This window comes from Myxocyprinus asiaticus, chromosome 33, assembly GCF_019703515.2.
Source record: "Myxocyprinus asiaticus isolate MX2 ecotype Aquarium Trade chromosome 33, UBuf_Myxa_2, whole genome shotgun sequence".
NCBI classification, from domain to species: domain Eukaryota; kingdom Metazoa; phylum Chordata; class Actinopteri; order Cypriniformes; family Catostomidae; genus Myxocyprinus; species Myxocyprinus asiaticus.
Window position 1 is genome coordinate 16661491 of NC_059376.1, and position 25018 is coordinate 16686508.

The window sequence follows — 25018 nt, forward strand, 5'->3', positions numbered from 1 at the left end:
CTGTCAATAATAAATGACAAACAATTGATTTAAAAAAGTTACATTTAATTAAAATTTAATTTAATAAAATATTCAGAAATAAAAATCAAGAAAGGACCGATTAAAAACCGCAGAACTAACGGTAACCAAAGCAACTTTCGAACGCGTGCAGCCAATCAGAGCCCAGTCCTTTATTCTCCATAGTGACGCATTACGCCATCTTGCACTCTGCGATACGCAGTTTGCACTTCTCTGTTACAACAAGTGAAATCTGGGAGAGATGAGCAGTCAGAACTCCCGCAACGAAACGGCGACCGCCGCCGTCAACGGCTCCGATTCTACCGCTGCAGTTTCCCGAGAACGGAAAACCGGAGGCGGTGTTCTGAAAAGGCTGAAATCGCGACGAAATCAAGGGGACCGACGGCCTGTAACGGAGGACGAGCTGCGGGCGCTGGGAAGAGACGTCACTCCGGGTGAAGTTTTGGGACTCCGGGCGGTCACTCGCGGTACCTGATTTATCTCACAAGTCATCAGATGCTCTCATTCCAAAATGCATTATGAGTTTCAGCATCCTTTGAATGCTTATGTTTATTTAGTGTTCGCTTTACATAGTAACAGGGCCAATCCATGTAAGACATTTTTAATCATGAGTTTTCAGAGAAGACTTTGCCTCACCTTAATAACAGCAAATTAAGAATTGTGGGTTCCAGAAGTTCAGTTTGATGTTCAGTCCTTTATAGAGTGATTCAGAGATTACTAGTCTACATTCTGCCCATACTATGTCATCTTTGAATATGCATAATTTATTTTTCATCCACAGACTATTTGTGTAAACCAGAGGACAACATCTACAACATTGACTTCACACGTTTCAAGATCAGAGACCTGGAGACGGGCACAGTGCTTTTTGAGATTGCCAAACCGCCACAATGTGGTACATTTTGTTGATTTGTGTTTTAAACAAAAAGACGACTTTATAGACAAACCAATTCTTTACTGGCAATTACCTTTATTTATTACTATTGACATGATCAGGGGCGTAGACCCCCCCAATAATCAAAATAAGCTGTCTGTTTAGAGATTTTATGCTCTTACACGCACACTGGTCTGATAAGCTTCCATACCGCTCCGCATTTTTGCCACCATAAAAGCAGATCCTCGTCCATTGGTGTGCATGACTTCATGTAACCCCGGTGTCTGTGCCAAATTCCCCCCCATGGCCCTTATCAAACATGGCCTCAATAATCCCCATCCATGAATTGGCTGCATCCCCCTACTCCTCTCCACCAATAGCTGGTGTACTATGGCTGCCGTCACGTCATCCAGGTGGATGCTGCACACTGGTGGTGGTTGAGGAGAGTCCCCTGTTCACTATATAAAGTGCTTTGAGTGTAGTGTCAGAAAAGCGCTATATAAATGTAACATTCATTCATTCATTCATCAAGAACCGAATACCAATACAGTATAATTCAATGATCAAAATATTACAAGTACTACCACACTTGGCTTTGCTTGAAAGCACAGACGCCATCATATCTTTTTCTTTTATCCAACACCTCAACAACACACACATCCACCGCAGCCCCCACAGTGTACTCAATTGTAACTGCGAGATTTGGTGAGAGATTCAGAGGGAACAGCGTAATTCAGCGCTGCTCACGGCAGGCAAATGTGGAAATGAACATTAATTTGCGATATTCGAGTAGCGTTTTTGAATATTCGACTAGCTGGTGCAGAACGATTATTGGATTACTCTTGCGCATCCGTAAATTAAATACTAACATACAGTATAGGGGCATCTCTACAGCATGTTTATTGTGTTTATTTAGAGTTCCATAGACACCCTACATCCACCTCTAACCCTAACCTTCCCTTACAAAAATTAACCGTGGTTTTACTACAGTAACCATAGTATCACCATGGTATCTTGTAGTAAAAATCATATTAACCACAAAATTAAACATGGTTACTATATTAATACCAGATTACTGTAGTAGCATGTTGCATAATTGCATTAAAACTGTGAATTCCGCCAAAAAACATGGTTACTACAATATTATTATAGCAAAACAATGGTTAATTTACCCGGATCAAACCTTTCTTTCAACTCCCTGACCTTCACTGTGACCAAATCACTGCTAGGCAATCAACTTTTATTTATTATTATAAGTACTATTGAAGGAAATATTAAGAGTGGAGACAGAAAATTGGATGGGGAAAAAGTGGGACAAAATGTGGATTTGAACCCAGGTTGTCCGCACTTAAAAAGCAAATCCACACAGTCATTACACCCCACACCACTGCAGCGACACTTGAGGGTGCAGTTTGTCTTATATTTCTGTGTTTTCACCAGACTATTGGAGTGCAAATAGCCGTGCTGTGTGGCAGGTGCTGTTTACACCTAGTACAATTCTATTATGTATTATTTAAATTTCATAGAATTTATGTATCATAGTAGTACTCCTTTGGTACTGCCTTAATTTTTTGCTGATTTTAATTAAAAAAATCACTGTATGATAGCATTTTTTTATTTTTATTTTTTTACTATAATGCATAAAAATAAAAAAAAATGTGTTAAGGTAATGAAAATAATGGGAATAGTAAAGGTAAAATGTCCAAATGCGTTATGGTAATGAGAATTATGTGCTTAAATCACCTGAAAATAATATCACTATGCAAAAAATATGAATAGTCCTAAAGGTAGGCTTCATTTCCTTTATGTAAAGGATAAATGTATAATTTTTATTTTTTTATTTAAAGGAATATTCCAGGTTCAATACAAGTTGAGCTCAATCGACAGCATTTGTGGCATAATGTTGATTACCACAAAAATTAATTTCTACTTGTCGCAAAAATCTGTTGCAGTGAGGCACTTACAATGAAAGTGAATGTGGCCAATTTTTGGAGGGTTTGAAAACAGAAATGTGAAGCTTATAATTTTATAAAAGCACTTTCATTCATTCTCCTGTTAAAACCCATGTATTATTTGAGCTGTAAAGTTGTTTTAAATTGACATTTTTACAGTCATTTTAGGGATTTAGGGTTTGTTGACATTATATTATCATGGTAACAAAGTTGTAAAATTGGCTTTAACTTTATACAGAAAATGTTAGTAAGTGGTTTTGTCACAGTAAAATGTTTCCACATATATTGTATGTCTTGTGGCTATATTTTGAAACAGTGAGTATTTTAATGTTCAAAGATTGGCCCCATTCACTTCCATTGTAAGTGTCTCACTGTTACACAGATTTTTGCTTTTTTTAAAGAAAAGGAGGGATGAGTCAAAATAAATTTTTGTGGTAATCAACATTATGCCACAAATGCTGTCGATTGAGCTGAACTTGTATTGAAACCAGAATATTCCTTTAAAACATTTTTTATTAAAAATGACCAGTACATTTTCTTAACCGGTTTCGTAAGAATCCCCCAGGTGAAATTCAAGAAAATTTCTCCCGATTCAACCAAAAATAGAATCTTTTTAAGAGTTATGTTTTATTTTCGAGTTTCACCCTTAGTTTTGAAGTACAACTTTAAATGGATAGTTTAAATTGGCAAATGTTTTTTGCAGTGTGTTCAAATGGCATTGTTCGCTCTTCACTCATCCTAACAATGTTATTTGTAGATATTGACGAGGACGATGAGGAAAATGTTGACACAAATGCTGGGCGTTTTGTCCGTTACCAGTTCACGCCAGCATTCCTTAAGTTACGCACAGTAGGAGCCACGTAAGTCCCAGAACCTCTCTAATAAGGATGGTCTTATGCATTATGCATTCAGCTGCTTTGTAAACAAACCTCAGAGTGTACAATATTTGATCACATCAGACCAACTCTCACCCTCCTGAACAAAGGAGATGTGTTGTATTATCTGTTGCAAACACTTGAGCAATGTTCCACAGAAATCGTGAATAAGTCAGTCATTCTTTCATGATGGCTGTAAACATGAGCAGATTTTGGTCTGTAAGTATAGTTGATTCTATAGTCAATTAAACAGACAATATAACAGTCGCAGCATCATGAATCTCTTGTGTTTAGTTAATGACAAACTGAACTCAGTGTGTTTGTATTGCAAAGTTTAATCATTTTATGCTGTGGTGTGTAGAGGAATACGTGACTTGTGTCTTATCTTATCCCTACACACTCTCTAAGTGTGGAGTTTACAGTTGGCGATCGGCCTGTAAACAACTTCAGAATGATTGAGAGACACTATTTTCAAGACCGCCTTTTGAAGAACTTCGACTTTGACTTTGGCTTCTGTATCCCGAACAGTCGGAACTCGTGCGAGCATATCTACGAGTTCCCTCAACTCCCAGATGACCTCAGTGAGTGTTCTCAATTTCCACAAACAATATACTCTGCTAACCTTTATAACATCTGTTAAAGTTGAATTGTATCATTTCTGCGTCACCAAACAGAATTGCAAAAATAATCACTGTTTCAAACAGATTCCAGAAATCTCCCCCAGTCTTCCATTGGTTGTACAAATGGACAGTCCCACCCCAAACTCACACAACTGGTCCACCCTGTGTAGGCTAGACAGGCTGCTCAAACAAACAAAGTAATGTTTTGATAGCTCCACAGATCAATTGATATACTTGTAGGTGAATTCAACCTACAAATTGTATTTGACTCTGCTGCATATTAATGCAATAATTCACCCAAAAATTTAAATTCTCTCATTATTTAATCACCCTCATGCCATCCCAGATTTGTACGACTTTCTTTGAACACAAACAAAGATTTTTAGAAGAATATCTCAGTTCTGTAGGTCAATTCAGTGCATGTGAATGGTGACCAAATCTTTAAAGCTAGACCAAAATGTAACTCCTTTTTCACTATAAATCTTTACATCAGCAGTTTACTTGGCAGTCATGATTTCAAGCTCGTTTACACTTTCTAGAGCGCCATCTATTGCACTGTGCATGCGTCAAGCATTAGGAAGTGTCATGATCCTGCTTGTAGACTGCAATGGCAAGATGTACGGTGAAAAAGGAGTTATATTTTGGTCTGTTCTCACCCAAAACCGATTGGATCACTTCAGAAGACTTGGATTAAACCACTGGAGTTTTATGGATTACTTTTATGCTGCCTGAATGCGCTTTTTGGCGCTTGAAAATTCACCATTAAAATGGTCACTATTCGCTTGCATTGTATGGACAAACAGAAATCATATGAACTACCTTCGTTTGTGTTCTGCAGAAGGAAAGTCTAAGTATTTAAAAAAAAAATGTATTCCCTTTTCTCCCCAATTTGGAATGCCCAATTCCCACTACTTATTAGGTCCTCATGGTGGTGCGGTTACTCATCTCAATCCGGGTGGCGGAGGACAAGTCTCAGTTGCCTCTGCTTCTGAGACCGTCAATCCGCGCATCTTATCACATGGCTCGTTGTGCATGACACCACGAAGACTCACAGCATGTGGAGACTCATGCTACTCTCCACGATCCATGCACAACTTACCACACGCCCATTGAGAGCGAGAACCACTAATTGCGACCACAAGGAGGTTACCCCATGTGACTCTACCCTCCCTAGCAACCAGGCCTATTTGGTTGCTTAGGAGACCTGGCTGGAGTCACTCAGCACACCCTGGATTTGAACTTACGACTCCAGGGGTGGTAGTCAGCGTCAGTACTCGCTGAGCTACCCAGGCTTTAAGTATTCTTTAAATACTTCCCCTAATGTGTATTAAGCAAGAAAAAGAAAGGCAAACTACTTAAAAGGGATAGTTTGAGATAGCATAAGGATGAGTAAATAATGGGAGAATTATCATTTTTGGGTGAACTGCTCCTTTAATACCTCATTAAGACAGCATTTTTACTGAATTTTGTAGTGTATTTTTCAAATTTAGGTGCGTATCCACATTACTGCAAGTCCACCGGCACTCTCAGAGCACGTGTGCCAAATGCTGCATGATAACACCCACCTTGTAGGATTGTGAATCTTTGGGTTGAAAGCAAATCGATTCGACTTCAAAATGATTTTTGCAAATTCAAAACGATTCAACTCAATTCGATTTACAATGAAATTCGATTTGATTAATGATTCAATTCTGCATTAAAAAAAAAAAAATGCATTTATAGTATTCTTTAAATACTTCCTCTAATATGTATTAAGCATGAAAAAGAAAGGCAAACTACTTAAGGGATAGTTCACACACAAATTGTATTTCTCTTATCATTTACTCAACTTCATCCCATTCCAGATGTATATGACTTTCTTCTTCTGAACACAAACAACATATTTAGAAGAATATTTCAGCTCTGTAGGTCCACACAATGTAAGTTAATGGGTGCCAACATTTTTAAGCTCCAAAATGCACAAACACAGCATAAAAGTAATCCACACGATTTCAGTGGATCAATCCATATCTTCTGAAGCGATATGATAAGTGTGGATGAGAAACAGTTCAACATTTAAATCCTTTTTTACCATCACTCTCCACTTTCACTTTTACTTTTACATTCTTCTTCATTTGATTTTGGTGAACTGCATTCTTTGTGCATATCGCCACCTACTGGGCAAGGAGGAAAATTTATGGTAATATTGATCTGTTTCTCATCCACACCTACCATATCGCTTCAAAAAACATGAATTTAACCACTGGAGGCTTATGGATTACCTTGATGCTGTGTTCATGTGCATTTTGAAAATGTTGGCACCCATTCACTTGCATTGAAAGGACCTGCAGAGCTGAAATATTCTTCTAAAAATCTTAATTTGTGTTCTGCAGAAGAAAGAAAGCCATACACATCTGGGATGGCATGAGGGTGAGTAAATGATGAGAGAATTTTCATTTTTGGGCAAACTATCTATTTAAGCTTGTTTATTCCAACAAAAGTAAAATGAAAGAAAACACATTAAATACATGTACATTCAGGCTACTTGGAATGCATTAATAGTACAAGAAAAATAAAATATTTCAGAGCTGAACATGGCAAGAAAAGTATTCCATATTTCACTATAAAAAGTATTTTTATTAATTTGCATGACTTTTCCAGGCCTTGAAATCACAATTTTAAAATTCCCTGATATCCAGGTTTTCAGTGACTGTGGGGATCCTGAATCAGTAAACTAATCCAAATATTACAACATTAAAGTAACATCATCTAACTACATTCAGTTTCAAAGAAAAGAGAAAAGCAATATTCTAGTTGACTTTAATTTAAATGTTTTCTCCACACCAAGTCCCCAACTAAACAATGATATCAATAAAATGGCACTATTTTATCTTACAGAAAATAACGGCTTGATAAGTTTCCTCACAATGAAATCACTTTATTTCAGTTATGACCCAGTGTCAGAAATTAACTTTAACATTAACATTTTATGGTCAATATTTACACCCTGTATTTGATTTTCAGGGGCATTTTTTACCTTTATGAGGGCATGCTTTTTTCTAACAATTTAAAACATAAACTGTCTTATCCATTTATGTCCAAATGTCAATTTAGTCAATTCAGTAATACAAATTCTTAAGTCTGAGAATGTATTACGTCTTGCCCTAAACATTACATCAACATCAACTAGGCCTATATCATTATGAGGGCATTTTTCCCACCACATTTTTAATTTCGGGCACATTTTTAAGATTTTTTAATGCCATTTTTGCTCCAAGCTCCCCTTAATTTCTGACCATGTAGTGGCCACACAGCGATTTGGCAGATGTATCAAAAGGTTTGAGCCCATTTGACACATGACAAGAGTGCTATTGCTTGTGCATGAGATAGTGGCCATCCAGAGATATCGGACATAATGTGCTTAAAAGTCTCGGAAAGCTGCTTAGAAAAATGTTCAGTGTGTTACGGATGGAACGGAGAGCAGGCGCGATCCCGTGAAGAGTGATGAAAGAGTGCAGCGCATCTGTGAGGGGAGAGCTGTGAGGACGCGCACTCCGGGATGCGCTAGAGAATGAAGCTGCGCATGTCTCATTTTAATCACACATGTAACTAATTTAATATTTATATATTATAAAATATAGTATACTGATATGCTGAATCACGATTCATTCGATTTTTAATAGTCTAAATCGATCATTGACCAACACTAACGATTCTCGATTCAAAAAGTCATATTTCAAGACTGATGCATATGAATCGGCAGGATTACTAATCGATGCATCGAGAAAACTAGTGAATCGTTACACCCGTACCACCTTGAAATAATACCAAATTGCTTTTTTTCCTTAAAGCCTGTAAAAGAAAATCTGGCATGAAAGAGTAACCAATTGCCCCATTACAAGTAACATATTGACCTGACTTTGTCAGACATGCCACCTATCCTGTCAGGTTTGTGTTACATTTCAGACCTCAGGTGCTCGGATTGAGAAGCCAGCATTACATGTCTGTGCCAAGTAAGCCATGTTAAACCCAAGATCTTATTTAAACAGTTGCGTTACTCTGTGTGCTGAGGCATCTCTCTGTTTCCTGCAGTTCGATTGATGATTGAGCACCCATACGAGACCAGATCAGACAGCTTCTACTTTGTGGACAACAAACTCATCATGCACAACAAGGCAGACTACGCTTACAACGGAGGCCAGTAGTGCTGTGCCACCAAGAAATCTGAGGATTGTTTGTTGGAGTGACCGTGTGGTTTTGCTTGGATTTGTTTGTGTGGAATGTGAATACGGGACCACCCCTGCTACCAGCAACACACAGTGTTGTCACCAGCATTATGATCTGGCACCATCAACCCACCTAACTGGAAATTACCATCCCTCCATGAAGATCCTGCGTTCCTTAGTCTGCATGAACTACTTGTGCGTTTGGCCAAAAGTTCCGCCGTTCTCGTCCGTTATACTCAACCAGCTGGAACTGAGGAATTGCCTCGTCATCCATTTTTTAGGGTGATAACAAAATAGGAGATTTTAACTTGACTTGTAGGTTTTTTAAGTGTGTGTTTTTTAACCTACCTACCTACTGTACCTTTTGTCTTGATTTTGTGAGATTTTATCTTCTCTGTAAAGATATAACCCACCTGAATCTTGAATATCTGAGTGAGGACTTTCTAAAATGCAGAAACAAATCGTTTCATTCCAAAATGTTCTAAAATGAAGCGATCCTACCCGTTATATCTTTATATAAACACAGCCCCACTGTGTGTGAAGTTTGAAAGGAACGTTCTGGGTTCAGTACAATTTTTAGCGTAATGTTGCTTACCTCAAAAAAAAATTTCACTCGTCCCTCGTTTATTACACACAACAATAATAATTGCGGGTACAGTAAGTCGCTTACAATGTAAGTGAATGGGGCCAGTCTATAAACATTAAAACACACACTGTTTCAAAAGTATAGCCACAAGACATAAAGATCATACATGTTAACATGATTTTTAGTGTGAAAAAAATATTTTCTACATGATTTTATTATGATAAAAATCACTAAATGTCTATCTATGCTATGCCGCCATGGCGACAAAGTTATTATTGGAGATGTTTATACAGATAAGCTTAGTAAGCAATTTTCTCGCACTAAAGTCATGTTAATACATATATTGTTTACGACTTGTGGCTATACTTTTAAAACAATTTCTATTTTAATGTTTATGGGTTGGCCCCATTCACTTCCATTGTAAGTGCCTCACTGTTACCGTGACTTTTGCCTTGTTTTTAAATAACCAAGGGACAATTCGAAATAATGTTTTGTCGTAATCAGCATTATGCCACAACTGCTGTTGATCGAGCTTAACTTGAATTTTACCCAGAAGGCCAGGACGTTCCTTTAACCAGAAAGAAGGTGCATGCACAGTTTTGCCATTGTCCTAGTTGATTATTAAACACATTAACATGAACCACATTATTGGGGTATAACTACATAGATGAAATAATTCTGTTTATCAGTGCCAACAAAATTGGAAGTGCTTATAGTGCGTTCCCAGGCATGTGATCAGGGTTAGTTTGTCTGGTCAAAGAGGATTTGAACTTGGTCAAATCAATGATTCTGTTTTTCAGCTATAATATAAACCATAAACTGTTATAGGTGGGGACTGTTTCTGACAGAAAAGTGATTGGGAGCTTAATCCAGGTAGAGGTGGTTGAGGAGAGTCCCCTATTCACTATGTAAAGTGCTTTGAGTGTAGTGTCAGAAAAGCGCTATATAAGTGTAACATTCATTCATTCATTCAGATGGATTTTGCTTTCGGTCTTTTAGAAAGGATCAGGAATTGATATTTGCTCATACTGTTGGGTTACCCACATATGGCATGTGTCTGTGTCATGTATGAGGGCTTTTAATGTCACACTAAGATGTCTTACTACTGTGCACTCACACACACACACACACACACACACACACACACACACAAAACATTATTCACTAGTGTCATCTTCGTGCCTCTCACAGAGCGGGATGGGAGCAACATGGTGTCCTCGTGCACCTTTTAAGCTATTTAGCTTCTCTATCATAGCTTTGATGTTTACCTTTTGATCTTATTCAACCCAATGTTAAATGGTGGCTGTGATTTGCAATGTGCTAGATGAATATGTCAGAAACATCTTGTTGTCAGGTGATGCGACTGGATGAGACAGACATATACAAAGCAACGGGGAACCCATCAGTGAGAGTACCCTAATTTTATGAACCCCTGGCCTTATGTTAAATATTCATTTATTAGATCATAATCAGATCAAATCATTGACATTTTATGTTTTGTCATTTAAATGGCTTTAATCCTTTTAGAAACATGTTCTCAACTTTCAATCCATTTACAGACCAGTTCTCAACTGGTAGGTGACTTGCTTACGTTCTTAAGTGTCCTTAATAAAGAGAGGGTGTAATATAGTAATATGGACAAACAGTTTATTAAGTATTTGTGGTTGCATTTCTGTCTAATGCCTTCGATGTAAAAGCACTGGGTTCTTCAATAAGTCCATAAACCATCTGTTTATTGCCATATTGACTTGTTCGAACATCAAAGGAGTAATTTGCTAAACAGCTCTTAGTCCATACATTACAACAAACCACACACAAAAAATCTTAAAAGTCACGTTTAATCCATCAGCTTGGCTTTGGCGCATATTTCTTCAACTAATTCTTAATTTCCTCCTTTTTGGTCTGAATTATGTTTTATCCCCAGTCTAAATGAGAGGTAATAAAGCTTTGTAATTGTTCTATAAAACAACGTGGTGACCAGACTTTAGCCTGCTATTATGGCAAAGGCCTATAAACACATTGTGTTTTTTTTACTATGAGCTGTTGCTTTATTCCTAAAGCTGTTCATGCTTCAAATTGTCATTTGTTGTGGACTGTATAAACTGGAATACATTTGTCTTTTTTTTCCTTTTTATTTAGCTGTTCAGCATGTTTCGGTTTTAAAGGAAGCCTGTATCAGGATTGTTAAATATGAAAGATGATCTCACAATTTAGCCTTCTTTAACACAAGAGCACTGAAAAGTAACAGTAAAGATTTATACATTTGAGTTTATACATTAGAAACATCAGGGCGCATTATGATGAATAGTAGAAACATTAAATCATAAGGAAATGTTTTCATTAATGGTAAGGAAGAAACATAGGTGATGTTGAAGGCTTTGAGATGACAAATACATCCTCAAGAGCATTTGCATGCACATTTTGTGTTGTTATACCAGCTGCATAATAATGATGTTACCCTGGTGGTTTAAGATCTAAGTTTAATGTCATGGTTGCCGAAGTAATCTTAATTAAGTCCATGTCTGTATAATGTTGGGGAAGATGAGGGAAGACGCCCCCACCTTAACATTTTCTCTTGACCATAGATGGCACTAAATCTCATCTCAACAACTTTATTGAATGTCTGTGCTCCTCTTAATCTTGATATTTCATCTGAATATTAACATTTGTGAGATTTATTGTATCCAAACAGTTTTGAGGTTAAATGAGTGGGATAAGATGGCCCCTTTTCATAATTTTTTATTTTGTGCTATGACAAAAAAAAAAAAAAAAAAAGCAAATGTCTCTATTTATTACCCTTGATGTTATATAGGATGATGCATCATCATCATCATCCTGTATATGCTAAAAGTTTATCTATATATGTTACAATTTAAAAGTCAATTAACTTTGTTCTTAAAGGGGGCGTTACCCCATCTTACCCTACCAGTTGTCAGTAACAACAATAATTGCAAATCGCCAGGCTCAACAGGTGCACTCTTACTCTCTTCTCAGAATTGTAGGAAAATTGTATTATTCTGTGTCAAATAGGAATTCTGTCCGAGTGGCAGGGGTGGGATTTTGTTCAGAGACAAATAAAACGTTTTACAGACGGCATCTGTTTTATTCATGGCTTTCTCATCTAGAGTAAATTTCAATATTGTACCACATGATGGCAGCCCTCAGTTTTTGGAGCTTATGTCACTTAATGCAGAATGTCATTGCTCACATGGGTTATAAAATAGGCCTATATTTTTTGTACATTAATCAGAAAAAAAAAATAATAATAATCATAATAATAATAAAAATAAAAAAAAGTTAAAAAATAATTTTTTTTGATTTTTGAAAAATTTGAAAAACTATTTTTGTCAATTTTGAAAAATTCGATTTTACCATTATTTAAATGTTTATCCATTGCGCCAAGATTTATTTGGAACGTTCAGTTCTGTTAGTGCAGTTCATTACCCGTCTTGGGACTGATCAAACCAGTTCATAATAGAGGGAATTCATAACATTATGTAAATGTTCAATGTTACTTTCATCACCAAACACAGTATAAATGTCATCATAGAGTTAACAATTATTTAAGCCCGAGTAATTTCTCTGACAACGAATATTAAAAAGCCAATTAGCTCTCGGAGTAAAAAGATTGTTTTATTGGCCTATATATCTTAACGTGAGGGGCGGATCTATAGTTAAGCAGCACGTACTTGTCTTAAATTTGACAGGAAGTTTTGAAAAATTAAAGTGGAGATTTGCAAGATTGCATCCGTATATTCCCCTTCAAACTGAACATCGCTGGCTTGCATATTGCTTCGTAAGGATATCAAAAATGTTTAGATCTTGCGATGTTTATTTCACTCTTACTACCAGAATTTTTGCATTACCGGTTGTTAGTCTCAAGCGCACTAAGCAGTTTCGATTTCTTCATTTCGAAAGCAAAATATGGTCCTAAATGGATAATCTGTGCATGTGTGTTTCTCTTTGTATGCGTGCAGGTGTGAAATAGTCCTCAGCATTGAACACAATGAGTCTTGAAGAACAGTGTGATCTCAAAAGGTGCAAATTTAGAAAAATATGTTCTGTCTACATATTTACTGTATTACAGTGTGTGTGTGTAAAGAGTAGTCTACCTTTACCTGAGCGCCATTTGAAGAACGATACGTAGGCCTATTATGTGTTCTGGAAAAGGATTTCTTTAATTTAATATGCAATAATAGTAAAACAATCTTTTCATCTTTCAAAACATGCCGTATCAATTTTTGATTTCAAGCGAACCCAAAAGAAAGAGATCCGAGTCGCCTGTGTCCATGAAACATGAACACTTCAGTGATGAATCAAATGGTGAAGAATACAAAAATAAAAGGTAAACGTCTTCATTTAAACATTTTTTAAAGGTGCACTCGGTAATGTTTTTCCTCATTTAAAAAGTTTTACTTCTAAAGAAATGAATAGTAATATTGAAACATATGTATGAAATCATGACCACTCTTGTGAGATGAAGAGTTCAGTCATATCAGGAACCTTATAAAAGTAATTTTATTCTACATGGGGCGGGGGCACCCTCATGGGGGCAGCCATGTTGATCGCATGACCAGCTGAATACTACCTGCTTACTAATACTATCTCAGTTACTGCCATGTTATTGGACACTTTCATTCATGGATTAAATTAATCCTGGTTTACTGTGCATAGTGAATTTCTACAATGGCATTGGTAACTGAAAACTACTGTGTTTGAATGACGCAGCATCCAGACCACTAGGTGTCACTGTAAGCCAATGCAAGCCACTTCGACATACTTCAAATAATTACTGAGAAATTGAACCCTTATGCTATTTGCATGGTCAAACAGGTCATTTGTAAAAACAAACAGAATAATTTTTTTGTGTGTTGGTATTTTACATTTAAATATGATGCTTGAAGCAAAAACCCAACCACCAGTCTGGCCTTTTTGCATGTGCCAGTATTTGTGGCTAAAGCAAAGACTAAAATCACTTAGTGATTCTTATTTTGTTTTCTCCGGCGATAAAACTACAACCCCATGCAATTCCAAAAAAGCTGGGATGGTATGAAAAATGCTAATAAAAATAAAAATTAGTGATCTGTAAATTGTATTCACCCTGTGCTATATTGAAAGTGCTTCAGCAACACATTATTATTTGATGTTTTACCTTGTGAATTCAATTGTTTTGTTTCGAAAATATACACTCATTTTAAATCGAATGATTGCAACACACTCCAAAAAAGTTTGAGTGTATACCACTCTGTAACATCACCATTCTTCTGAAGTGAAGACACGTTTGTTAAATTTAGCAAGCAGAATTTTCTCCATTCATCCACTATGCAGGTCTTCAGCTATGCAATTACATGGAGCATTTGTTGCCGTATTTTGCGCTTCATAATGCACCACGCATTCTCAATTGGAGACCGGTCAGGACTGCATGCAGGCCAATCTAACACCCCCACTCTCTGCTTACACAGCCATGCATGTAATCCGGGCAGTGTATGGTTTAGTGTTGTCCTGCTAGCAAATCACTTCTGAATGTGTGTGATCTCCGATCCCTAATGGATACCATGACAGGGGCTCATGAATAATTCAGTAAACCTTTGTCAGTCAGCCAGGCCCGGCCCGGCCAAGATGTAAGGTTATTCACAGCTGCACCATCTTTTTTTTCTCCTCAATTTGGAATGCCCAATTCCCAGTGCACTCTAAGTCCTCATGGTGGCATAGTGACTCGCCTCAATCTGGGCCAATTTGGTTGCTTAGGAGACTTGGCTGGAGTCACTCAGCATGCCCTGGATTCGAACTCGCAACTCCAGGGGTGGTAGAAGGTGTCTTTACTCGCTGAGCTACCCAGGCCCCCAGCAGCACCACCATCTTTGATTTTTTACAGGAATGACAACGAGGCTGTGAGTGATTGATGTGCAGTCTCTTCAATGGGTTGTACAGTTGTTTAAGGTGGATTTTTTTTATATAGTTCCAGGACAAAACATTGACAAAGTATCTTTACAAGAAATTTCAGTAGACAGAAAACTACAGACAGCAACTGTCGTAGAAAATCTAATGGGATCTAGTAGCTTTATATAGCTTTATAGCATGTGTGCCATTGAAGAGACTGTAAGTCTGTCCCCCACAGCCTCATTTTCATTCTCGTCAAAAATCACAGATGGTGCTAATGTGAATAAGGTCTATAGGACCCTCTGGGTGGTCAGAACAATTGGAGTAGTGGGTGTAGGTGTGGTTGTCAAGGTGGGTCAAGCTCATGATTGGGTGGGCCCTGTTGAGTGGGTCTGCAGTGAACATCATTCACCGCTGCATCCACAGATGCAAGTTAAGGCTTTAATATGCAAAGCAGAAGCAATACATCAACACTGTCCAGAAGGGCCACTGATTCTCTGGGCTCAGTCTCATCTCATGGAAAGTACAACAGTAGAATCATGTTTTATGGTCTGACAAGTCCACATTTAAAATAGTTTTTGGAAAAAATATACGTTGTGTTCTCCGGGCCAAAAAGGAAAAGGAATGGTCCTGTTATCAAGCTGTTATCAGCCAAAAGTTATCGGTCCAAAAGTCAGTGTCTGCATGGTATGGGGGTGTGTCTGTGCCCATGGCATGGGTAACTTTCACATCTGTGAGGGCACCATTAACGCAAAAAGGAATGTACAAATTTTGGAGCAACATACTGTATTCTGCCATCCAGACACCATATTTTCCAGGGATGTAGCATTTTCCAGCAGGACTGCACCAAACCACATACTGCCCAGATTACAAGTGCATGGCTGTGTAAGCAGAGAGTGTGGGTGCTAGATTGGCCTGCCTACAGTCCTGACCTGTCTCCAATTGAGAATGTGTGGTGCATTATGAAGAATGTTTGGCACAATACGGCAACAAAGGCCCATACAATTGTGCAGCTGAAGACCTGCATAATGAATGAATGGGGGAAAATTCTTATTGCTAAACTTAAACTTGTGTCTTCAGTGCCCAAACGCTTCATAAGTGTTATTAGAGGAAAAAGTACGCAGTGGTAAACACTCAACTTTCGCAGCTTTTTTTGGAGCACGTTGCAATCATCTCATTTCAAATGAGTGTATATATATATATATATATATATACACTGGCGGCCAAAAGTTTGGAATAATGTACAGATTTTGCTCTTATGGAAAGAAACTGATACTTTTATTCATCAAAGTGGCATTCAACTGATCACAATGTATAGTCAGGACATTAATAACGTGAAAAATTGCTATTACAATTTGAACAAAAATGTTCAGAACTTCTTAAACTACTTCAAAGTGTTATCATCAAAAAATCCTCCACGTGCAGCAATGACAGCTTTGCAGATCCTTGGCATTCTAGCTGTCAGTTTGTCCAGATACTTAGGTGACATTTCATCCCACACTTCCTGTAGCACTTTTCCATAGATGTGGCTGTCCTGTTGGGCACTTCTCATGCACCTTACAGTCTAGCTGATCCCACAAAAGCTCAATGGGGTTAAGATCCATAACACTCTTTTCCAATTATCTGCTGTCCAATGTCTGTGTTTCTTTGCCCACTCTAACCTTTTCTTTTTGTTTTTCTGTTTCAAAAGTGGCTTTTTCTTTGCAATTCTTCCCATAAGGCCTGCACCCCTGAGTCTCCTCTTTACTGTTGTACATTAAACTAGTGTTAAGCGGGTAGAATTCATTGAAGCTGTCAGCTGAGGCATGTGAGGCGTCTATTTCTCAAACTAGAGACTCTGATGTACTTATCCTCTTGTTTAGTTGTACATCTGGCCTTCCACATCTCTTTCTGTCCTTTCAAGGTAAACCATCAATAATAATAATAATAATAATAATAATAATAATAATAATAATATGTTTAATTTATATAGTGCCTTTCCAGAGCTCAAGGACGCTTTACAATAGTAACACAATAATACATAAAGAACAGTCAGTTCAGATAGTACAGTCTTTGAGAGTGAATACATAACACATTAAGATAAATAACACTGAGAAAACAAAAAAGTTTTAAGTTGAGATTTAAACTCAGAGATAGAAGAGATCAAATAATGTGTTGTTGTAGTGCTTTCAATATAACACAGGGTCAATTGAATTTACAAATCCCTCCTTTTTGTTTTTATTAGCATTTTCTTTCTCCATTTCACCTCACCTGCTTATGTGAATGGGCTGTTTCCAGGGTAAATCTGACTGACACATGCCAAATGGCCTGGTTTCACTTTAAAATTAGGACTAAAAACATTTATATTACCTTAATTGTAATATTCTGTTTGAAATGACATTGACTCTTCATAGAGTGAAGTCAGAGAGAGAAGCTTCTCCTACACCCAGCCATATGTCTTGGTCAGTGGATCCACAAACCAACCTCAAAGGCAGAGAAAGTTTTCCTTCCTGTTCAAGGTAATTTTAGAAAATGTACTTTAATACTATTTGTGGTAAATTCTAATCAGGTCCCCTCAGTACACAGTTGTTCATGTCATCATTTGTCAAGTTATTGAAGAAATTTTAGATCTTTTTAAATGACTATTTATTACATTTTAGTACCACCAGTGAATATAATCTCTTTAAAGTAACGGCAGAAATGTATTTCTTTCAGACTCAGTGTTATGGTCACTAATTATTAGTACTTCAGTACAAGGTCTTTCACCTGGGCACTCATCATTGAAACATGACCATGTTTTTAACAACTAATGACCATAAATGAAGAACCAAGTTATGAACAAAAATAATAGGTTATTATTATTATTATTATTATTATTATTGTTTTATTTATTCCTCATAGTGTGAAGTCAGAGAGAGCAGCTTCTCCTACATACAGCTACATGTCTGCAAAGACAGATTGGTCAATGGATCCACCAACCAACTTCAAAGGCGTACAAGCTTTTCCTTTGGATACAAGGTGAATTTCAAAAACTTGACCTGAACACTATTTGAAGTTAACTCTTATGTTAGGCTACTTCATTATGTGGAATAGAAAATTAGGTGAAAATAGCAGCACCAATACCTTATTGTAATTTTACACAGAAATTGACATGACAAAACTGTAATGAAAATGTAAAATAGTGGGTCATGCTGTAACTCAGAAATTTACTTTTAAAAATAAATTTTTACCCTGAGAAATATTCAGTGTGACAACACTGTTGTCCACTTCTCCAACACCAAGTCATCAGTCAGCATGGTCAGACTGGACAATTGAACCACAAAAAAAATTCAAAGGTGAAGAAACTATCCCTTTGGATTCAAGGTACAGTTATTTCATTATTTATTCATGTTTTATTATCAACATTTGAAGTTTTTTAAAGCTCAACAAAGGTATGAATTAAAGGAATATTCTGGGTTCAGTACAAGTTAAGCTCCATCGACAGCATTTGTGGCATAATGTTGATTAATTTAGTCCCGTCCTTCCTTTTCTTAAAAAAAAAGCAAAAATCCAGGTTACACTTACAATAGCCAGTTTTTAGAGGGTTAAAGTGATACTTCACCCAAAAATGAAAATTCTCTCATCATTTATTCACTCTCATGCCATCCCAGAAGTGTATGTCTTTCTTTCTTCTGCAGAACACAAAGATTTTTAGATGAATAATTCAGCTCTGTAGGTCCATTCAATGAAAGTGAATGGGTGCCAAAAATGTTATGCTTCAAAAAGCACATCAAGGCAGCATAAAAGTAATCCATACTACTCCAGTGTTTTAATCCATATCTGCAGAAGTGATATGATAGGTGTGGGGGTCCCCCATGATATGCATGAAGAATGTGAATCACCAAAAACACAAGAAAAAGTGGAGATTGACTGAGCAGGGAGGAGAATTTATAGTAAAAAAGGACTTAAATATTGACCTGTTTCTAACCCACACCTATCACAGCACTTCTGAAGATATTTATTTAACCACTAGAGTCTTAAGGATTACTTTTATGCTGATTTACATGATTTTTGGAGCTTCAAAATGTTGGCACCCATTCACTTGCACTGTATGGACCAAAAGAGCTAGAAATACTTCTAAAAATCTTCATTTGTGTTCTGCAGAAGAAAGTCATTCACATCTGGGAATATCATGAGGGTGAGTAAATGATGAGAGAATTTTCATTTTTGGGTGAACTATCCCTTTAAGAGGCAGAAAGGTGAAGCTTCTAATTTACCAAAGTAATTCTTCTGTTAAAACTTGTGTATTATTTAAACTGTAAAGTTGTTTAAATTGTCATTTTTAGGGTCGTTTAATTGTTTTAGGGTTTATTGCAATATGCTGTAATGGTAACAAAGTTGTAAAATTGGCTATAAATTTACACAGAAAAGGTTGTGATTTTTTTACACTAAAATCATGTTAACACACATGTTGTTTACGTCTTGTGTATATACTTTTGAAATAGTGGGTATTTTAACGTTTACAGATTGGTCCTATTCACTTCCATTTTTGCTTTTTCTTTTAAAGAAAAGGAGGGATGAGTCAAAAATACATTTTTGTGGTAATCAACATTATGCCACAAATGCTGTCAATTGAGCTTAACATACTAAACCCAAAATTTTCCTTTAATTGATTATTGAAGTAACGCAACAAAGCAATGCATTTAATATGTAATTTAGATCATTTAGATGTGTTTTTGTCTTGAAAATCTAAATACAAATTTTTCACATTAAGTTACAACAGAACAAAATTATAATTATAAAAGAAGTTTTAAATGAAAATTACAGGCAGTGATATGGGATATATTACCCCGCATTTACAACTAGGGGAATTTTTACTCCAAAAATAAATACTAAACCACATATACAAAAACTCCTTTCTCTTAATCAACAATAACTAAATACTATTAAGTTAATCATCTTTAACAATAATGGATCTTAAAGTATTAAATGCATAATTAAAGTATAAAGTATAATTTCAATGATTTCTCATTAGCTACACCTATAGATATTTATATATTATATATATATATATATATATATATATATATATATATATATATATATATATATATATATATATATATATAATTACCTTAGATTACTTACTACCATAGAATCAGTCTTCGACCACTGCATGTGATGTCCGCATTGATCAGGAAAGTTTTGAAGTCCATAACCACAGCAAGGTGTTTAGTACAGTGTTGTGGTTCACAGTTTTGGGAGATAATAACATCCAGGGGAGGCTTTTACCCCTGTGGTAACCTCACTATTTTACTTATAATGTAGATTTTCCTAATGTTAGATTAACTTCATTATACAACAGTATATGGGGTAGTTGTCATGAAATAATTTTGATAAGGTGATATACAGTATCCTGCTACTTGGAATACAAACATGGAATGGAATATTTGTACTTTTAAAAATTATTTTGTCACTCCACAGGACCATGAAAAAGTCAAGGCAAAACTTTGATTAAAAATGGTGAAACACTTAAAAGAAATGTCAACCTGTTGTGGGATTTAATATATAGGCCTACAGTACACTTTCCCTTATGCATTCATAAAATGTGTATCTAAAATCTTGAAAAAGTCATTGACAAGTTATGTGTCAACTACCCAGATATATTATAGGCCTATATATGATACATTTATAATTATTTAATTATTATAAAAGTGCAAAAATATACAAATGTCAGTCATTTTTAGTTTTGTTACATCTAGACTGCTGAAAGAGCATCACTTGAGGTGTCCAGTCTGCAAATCAATTTTGAAGGATCCAGTCTCCATCCCATGCGGACACAGTTACTGCAGATATTGTATTAATACATTCTGGGACAATTGTGTAGAAGACTATGTCTGTCCACAATGCGGTAAAGGGACCAAAACACGTCCGGTGCTTAACACAAACGCAGCTCTTGCTGAAGTGGTTAAAAATCTGCAACAGGCAGGCTTCAGTCCAGCCCTTCCACCATTCTCGTATGCTGGACCTGAAGATGCGGCCTGTGATTTATGCTCTGAGCAGAAATTGAAAGCAGTGAAGTCTTGTTCTACCTGTGGTGTCTTCCTCTGTGAGACTCATGTCAGTCACCATTACATAATACCAGCACTACAGAAACACACACTATGTGAGGTAATCGGAGGCATGGAGAACAGACTCACTCCGCAGCACTGGACAACTGACAACATCTTCAGCAACAGTATCTGTGGACAGCAGGATCATACCGATCATGAGATTAAAACTCAAGATATTATAAAGGTTTGGCATCACATTGAGTTATGAGATAGAGTATACAAATTAAAGCACCTTGTTTGACTTTCTCATGAACACATTTAAACACATACTGTATGTTTTCTGAATTTCATACATTGTATCAAAAATGTATATTTTTCTTTTTTGTAGGAGGAGACGGACAGTTGCTTCTCAGAGTCTCTGTTGAACATCTCCATGCCAGAGACAAAATCTCCAAAAGAAGCTGCAGAAATCACAAGTTCCGAGACAGATGCCAATATAGATATTATTGATGTTCGAAGTATTGCGCTGATGTGCTCCACACTACAGCAAGAGGTTTCAGGGCTTAAAAAAAGCCTCTCAGAGTTAAAGGAGAAGAATACTAATAAAAATAAGCATTATGATGAGTATAAAGAGGATTTTTATGAAGAAGAGGATGATGAGGACTGTAGTAAGAAAGATTCTGATGAAGAGAATGATGATGAGGAGGGGTACAAAGATAGTTATGATGAGGAAGAGGGGTATGAAGATGTTTATGATTATGAGAAGGATTATGAGGAGGAGGAGGAAGTTGGCTCTGATGAGGAGGAGGACGAAGATGAGAAGGAAGATAGTTATGATGATGAGGATGAAAACTTTGATGGTTATGATTTGGAGGACATTGAAGATGACAAAAGTTACAAAGACTATGATGAAGACAATTCTGAGGATGAGGATGACTATGGAATCTGAGATGAAAAAAGCCAGTTGTTTTGATATGCAATATTATCAGATTATGCATTCTTACGTATCACAACATTTTGTCAATATAATGAGCTTTCCACCATTGCATCATATAACTCGCATCGTAATTGCCTTTCTGCTTTATTAAAAATTAAGCAGATGACAACAACAGGATGACATATGATTTTTAAAAACACTGTTACAGTACTGTTCAGTGAAAATGTGGGCAGTGATTTTCTAGAGGTGACTATGATTGTTTTGTCATAATAAATTGCAAAGGGTAAGAAAATCAATTACAGTGCAATGATAATCTCAAACAGACACTTTCCAAAGAGACTGTATGTTCAAGTGGAGAAAAACTCATCATGACATTGTATGTGTCCATTTTAGTGTACAGCAGAATCTTATCCTATTTGTAGTTTATGAAACATACTTTAATGCTTATAGTTTGAGACCTAGTGAGATTAAACTTGCCTGTTGGTAGAATCCTGGGGCGGAGCTATGGGATGGCTGAAACCTGACCACCCCACTCACAGCCGCACCTGTACTGTATCTACTGTACTGTATATTACTTGTTACGGTTGATGTTCAAACCTTGTTTGCTCATGTAACTGTCAGCTGTAATAAATAATATTCCAATTGAAATACGATACGTAATAAAAGTAGATTTAATGAATGGTATGTAAATCAGGGACTAAAATGGTTCAAGGAACGAAAACCGAAAATGAACGAAATTTTTAGCAGAACGTAACTGAGCTGTTGGATTTGTCTGAGAAGCAGATCCATAATTACAATTATACTTAACTGTTAATTAACTATACTCTTGTTATGGTTTCTATGCTGATAAATCCACCACACAGGAAAAAATGTAATTGCTTATTTTCGCTTATTTTGGTGAGGCAAGTGCTTGTTTCTCTTGACAGATCTGGCAACCACCCACCTCTTAGCGCAGAGTACTGTCATTTTAAAAAGAATGTTACTGTTTCTGCTCAGCACAAACCGAATTAAAAAACATTTTGTTTTAGGGGGCCTCTAGTGGCTATAGGTGCACTTCAGCACATAGCATACACAACACATTACAGTTTAAAACGTTTTGCATGGCCTTGCCGGTCCTGATTTCCTTCTCTCACCCTCTGTGCAAAACAAGCTGAATTCCATTATATTAGCTATGCAGTTGAAAGTGTTTAGGAAATGTTCTCAATTGCTATAGCTCATTCTGCTTACTCTGTAATGTTATGTTGCTAGGTTTACAAACAGCGCATTAATATCGAATGGTGATTAAAACTGACCGGAACTACCTGTGCATTCAGCGGTGTGAACTGCATGCATTCCAGCCAATTTTTTTACATAATGTTCTCTCTCATAAATGCAAATGAGTGTAAATGTCAACATCATCATATATGTCGAAAGGATTGAAGCCTGTCTCGCAAAACATGAGTTTTATTGATTTATTCCATCCGTTACTCCTGGTCAGATGTTTCCGTAATTATTTAGTTTATACATAGGGTTACGTTCTACTTAAGGAATAATTGACATTATTGAAAAATAATGCACACCCGAGGTGCGTCGTGACCATTACACCTCGGGTGTGCATTATTTTTCAATAATTCAATGGGCCGGAGTCAATTATTCTGCTTGTACCACGGTTACCACACCTTAAGACATCGTTCAAGGTTTTATCTCAAAAAATTTTCTGGTTTTCGTCCCTAAAACACTCTTGTGAGTGGAACTATTGTCTTCCGTCACAGATTCAGCATCTTGCTTTGATACAGTCCGAGCCTTCGTTGCTAGTTCGAAAACGTCACGTTAGAACAAGCAATGGAGGCTTGCGCTGCTTTACTGGAGGACTTACTGGAGTACTTACTGGAGTAATAAGGTAGTGCGTTTGTGCGTGTGTGTGTGTGAGTTTTTTTTGAGGGATCGAAAGAGAGAAACACATAAACTGAGAGAGATCGCTTCTGAGATTACCTTTTTTGTTGCAGCTCTCATCAGAAGTAACATTGCTTCAAAATCACCAAGATGTAAGTTTAAGCACTTTTCAGCAGCAGTGAGTGTCACCATTTTTGTACATAGCTTCTCTGATGTAAACTTAACAACTGTTTTCAACCCTACTGAGATGCAGGTGTGCACTGACATGACCGCTCTGTTTTTCGCTCGTGAGCAAGTGTGTGCATAATGCGTATAATATATGTTTGTCCACCTGTGTGAGAGCTTAAGAGAGGGGGAGGGGGAGCACGAGGGTGTTTCCCACAGATATTTCAGATAATATAGAAACTGTTGTATTGCTCAAGTGTGTCTAGCTTTGACACAGATCAAGCCTTTGTTGCTAGTTCGAAAACGTCACTCTAGAACTAGCAACGGAGGCTGCGCTGCTTTTCAGCAGTGGAGTAACAAGGTTGTGTGTGTGTGTGTGAGAAAAAAGTAGAAACTGAGAGACATTGCCTGTGGAATTACCTGTTTAAGTTGCTGTCGTCAGGAATAACATCACTTCAAATTGCAAATTCAAAGTGTACATTTAAGTCTCAGCAGCAGCGAGTGTCGCCATTCTTGTACAGCTTTTGCATTGCAAAAACTGTTTACAATCCCAGTGAGTTGTGGGGGTGCACTGACTTTGCTCCCGAGAGAGTTTGTGTGAGAGCGAAAGAGAGGGGGAGGGTTAGCGTGGTGCTTTCCACTATAGCTATGTGAGGCTGAATAAGGCGAAATACACTGAAGCATAAAAAGTTTCACATATTAAAAGTTATTTCGGATAATAGAAACTCTTGTATTGATCAAGTCGTGGGGTGCGTCTCCATTTGTTGGTCGCGACTCGAGTCTCAATGTGTGTGTGTGGGTGTGGGTGAGACGAGAGCGAGAGAGAGAGAGAGAGAGAGAGAGAGAGAGAGAGAGAGAGAGAGAGAGAGAGAGAGAGAGAGAGAGAGAGAGAGAGAGAGGGAGGGAGGGAGTGGTGGGGGGAGCCCAAGGATGCTTTTCGATTGAAAATGAAATAAATTTAAGATATTATAGACATTGTTTTTCATTCTTATCAGATGCACTTAACCAGATGTCTTTGTTTTA

General features: G+C 36.9%; 2 protein-coding genes across 6 annotated transcripts; both read left to right on the forward strand.

Moving 5' to 3' along the window:
• Window positions 1–188: 188 nt before the first annotated feature.
• Window positions 189–12224, forward strand: LOC127424206 (protein unc-119 homolog B-like). Of its 2 annotated transcripts, XM_051669186.1 has the most exons (6): window positions 189–485; window positions 800–913; window positions 3602–3704; window positions 4128–4300; window positions 8285–8331; window positions 8411–12224. In XM_051669186.1, the coding sequence occupies exons 1-5, from the start codon at window positions 260–262 to the stop codon at window positions 8302–8304; spliced, it is 636 nt and encodes a 211-aa protein (XP_051525146.1). In that variant the 5' UTR covers window positions 189–259; the 3' UTR covers window positions 8305–8331; window positions 8411–12224. The 2 variants fall into 2 exon arrangements, with proteins under 2 accessions (XP_051525146.1, XP_051525145.1); XM_051669185.1 differs by lacking the exon at window positions 8285–8331.
• Window positions 12225–12799: 575 nt separating this feature from the next.
• LOC127424168 (E3 ubiquitin/ISG15 ligase TRIM25) lies at window positions 12800–23509 on the forward strand. Of its 4 annotated transcripts, none has more exons than XM_051669123.1 (8): window positions 12800–12926; window positions 13108–13168; window positions 13383–13475; window positions 17404–17508; window positions 17891–18007; window positions 18272–18352; window positions 20716–21265; window positions 21410–23509. In XM_051669123.1, exons 2-8 carry the CDS (start codon window positions 13137–13139, stop codon window positions 21968–21970), a joined length of 1539 nt encoding a protein of 512 aa, XP_051525083.1. In that variant the 5' UTR covers window positions 12800–12926; window positions 13108–13136; the 3' UTR covers window positions 21971–23509. The 4 variants fall into 4 exon arrangements, with proteins under 4 accessions (XP_051525083.1, XP_051525084.1, XP_051525085.1 ...); XM_051669124.1 differs by having other exon boundaries at window positions 20731–21265; XM_051669125.1 differs by lacking the exon at window positions 18272–18352.
• The last annotated feature ends 1509 nt before the right edge of the window (window positions 23510–25018 follow it).

Bases quoted from the DNA above. Each gene is read 5' to 3' on its own strand.
- LOC127424206 (XM_051669185.1), top strand. From the start codon at position 260: ATGAGCAGTCAGAACTCCCGCAACGAAACGGCGACCGCCGCCGTCAAC. The intron at 914-3,601 runs GTACATTTTGTT...TGTTATTTGTAG, and splicing joins TGCCAAACCGCCACAATGTG to ATATTGACGAGGACGATGAG. The intron at 3,705-4,127 runs GTAAGTCCCAGA...ACACTCTCTAAG, and splicing joins TTACGCACAGTAGGAGCCAC to TGTGGAGTTTACAGTTGGCG.
- LOC127424168 (XM_051669123.1), top strand. From the start codon at position 13,137: ATGAGTCTTGAAGAACAGTGTGATCTCAAAAG. The intron at 13,169-13,382 runs GTGCAAATTTAG...TTTGATTTCAAG, and splicing joins GAACAGTGTGATCTCAAAAG to CGAACCCAAAAGAAAGAGAT. The intron at 18,353-20,715 runs GTACAGTTATTT...AGTCATTTTTAG, and splicing joins ACTATCCCTTTGGATTCAAG to TTTTGTTACATCTAGACTGC.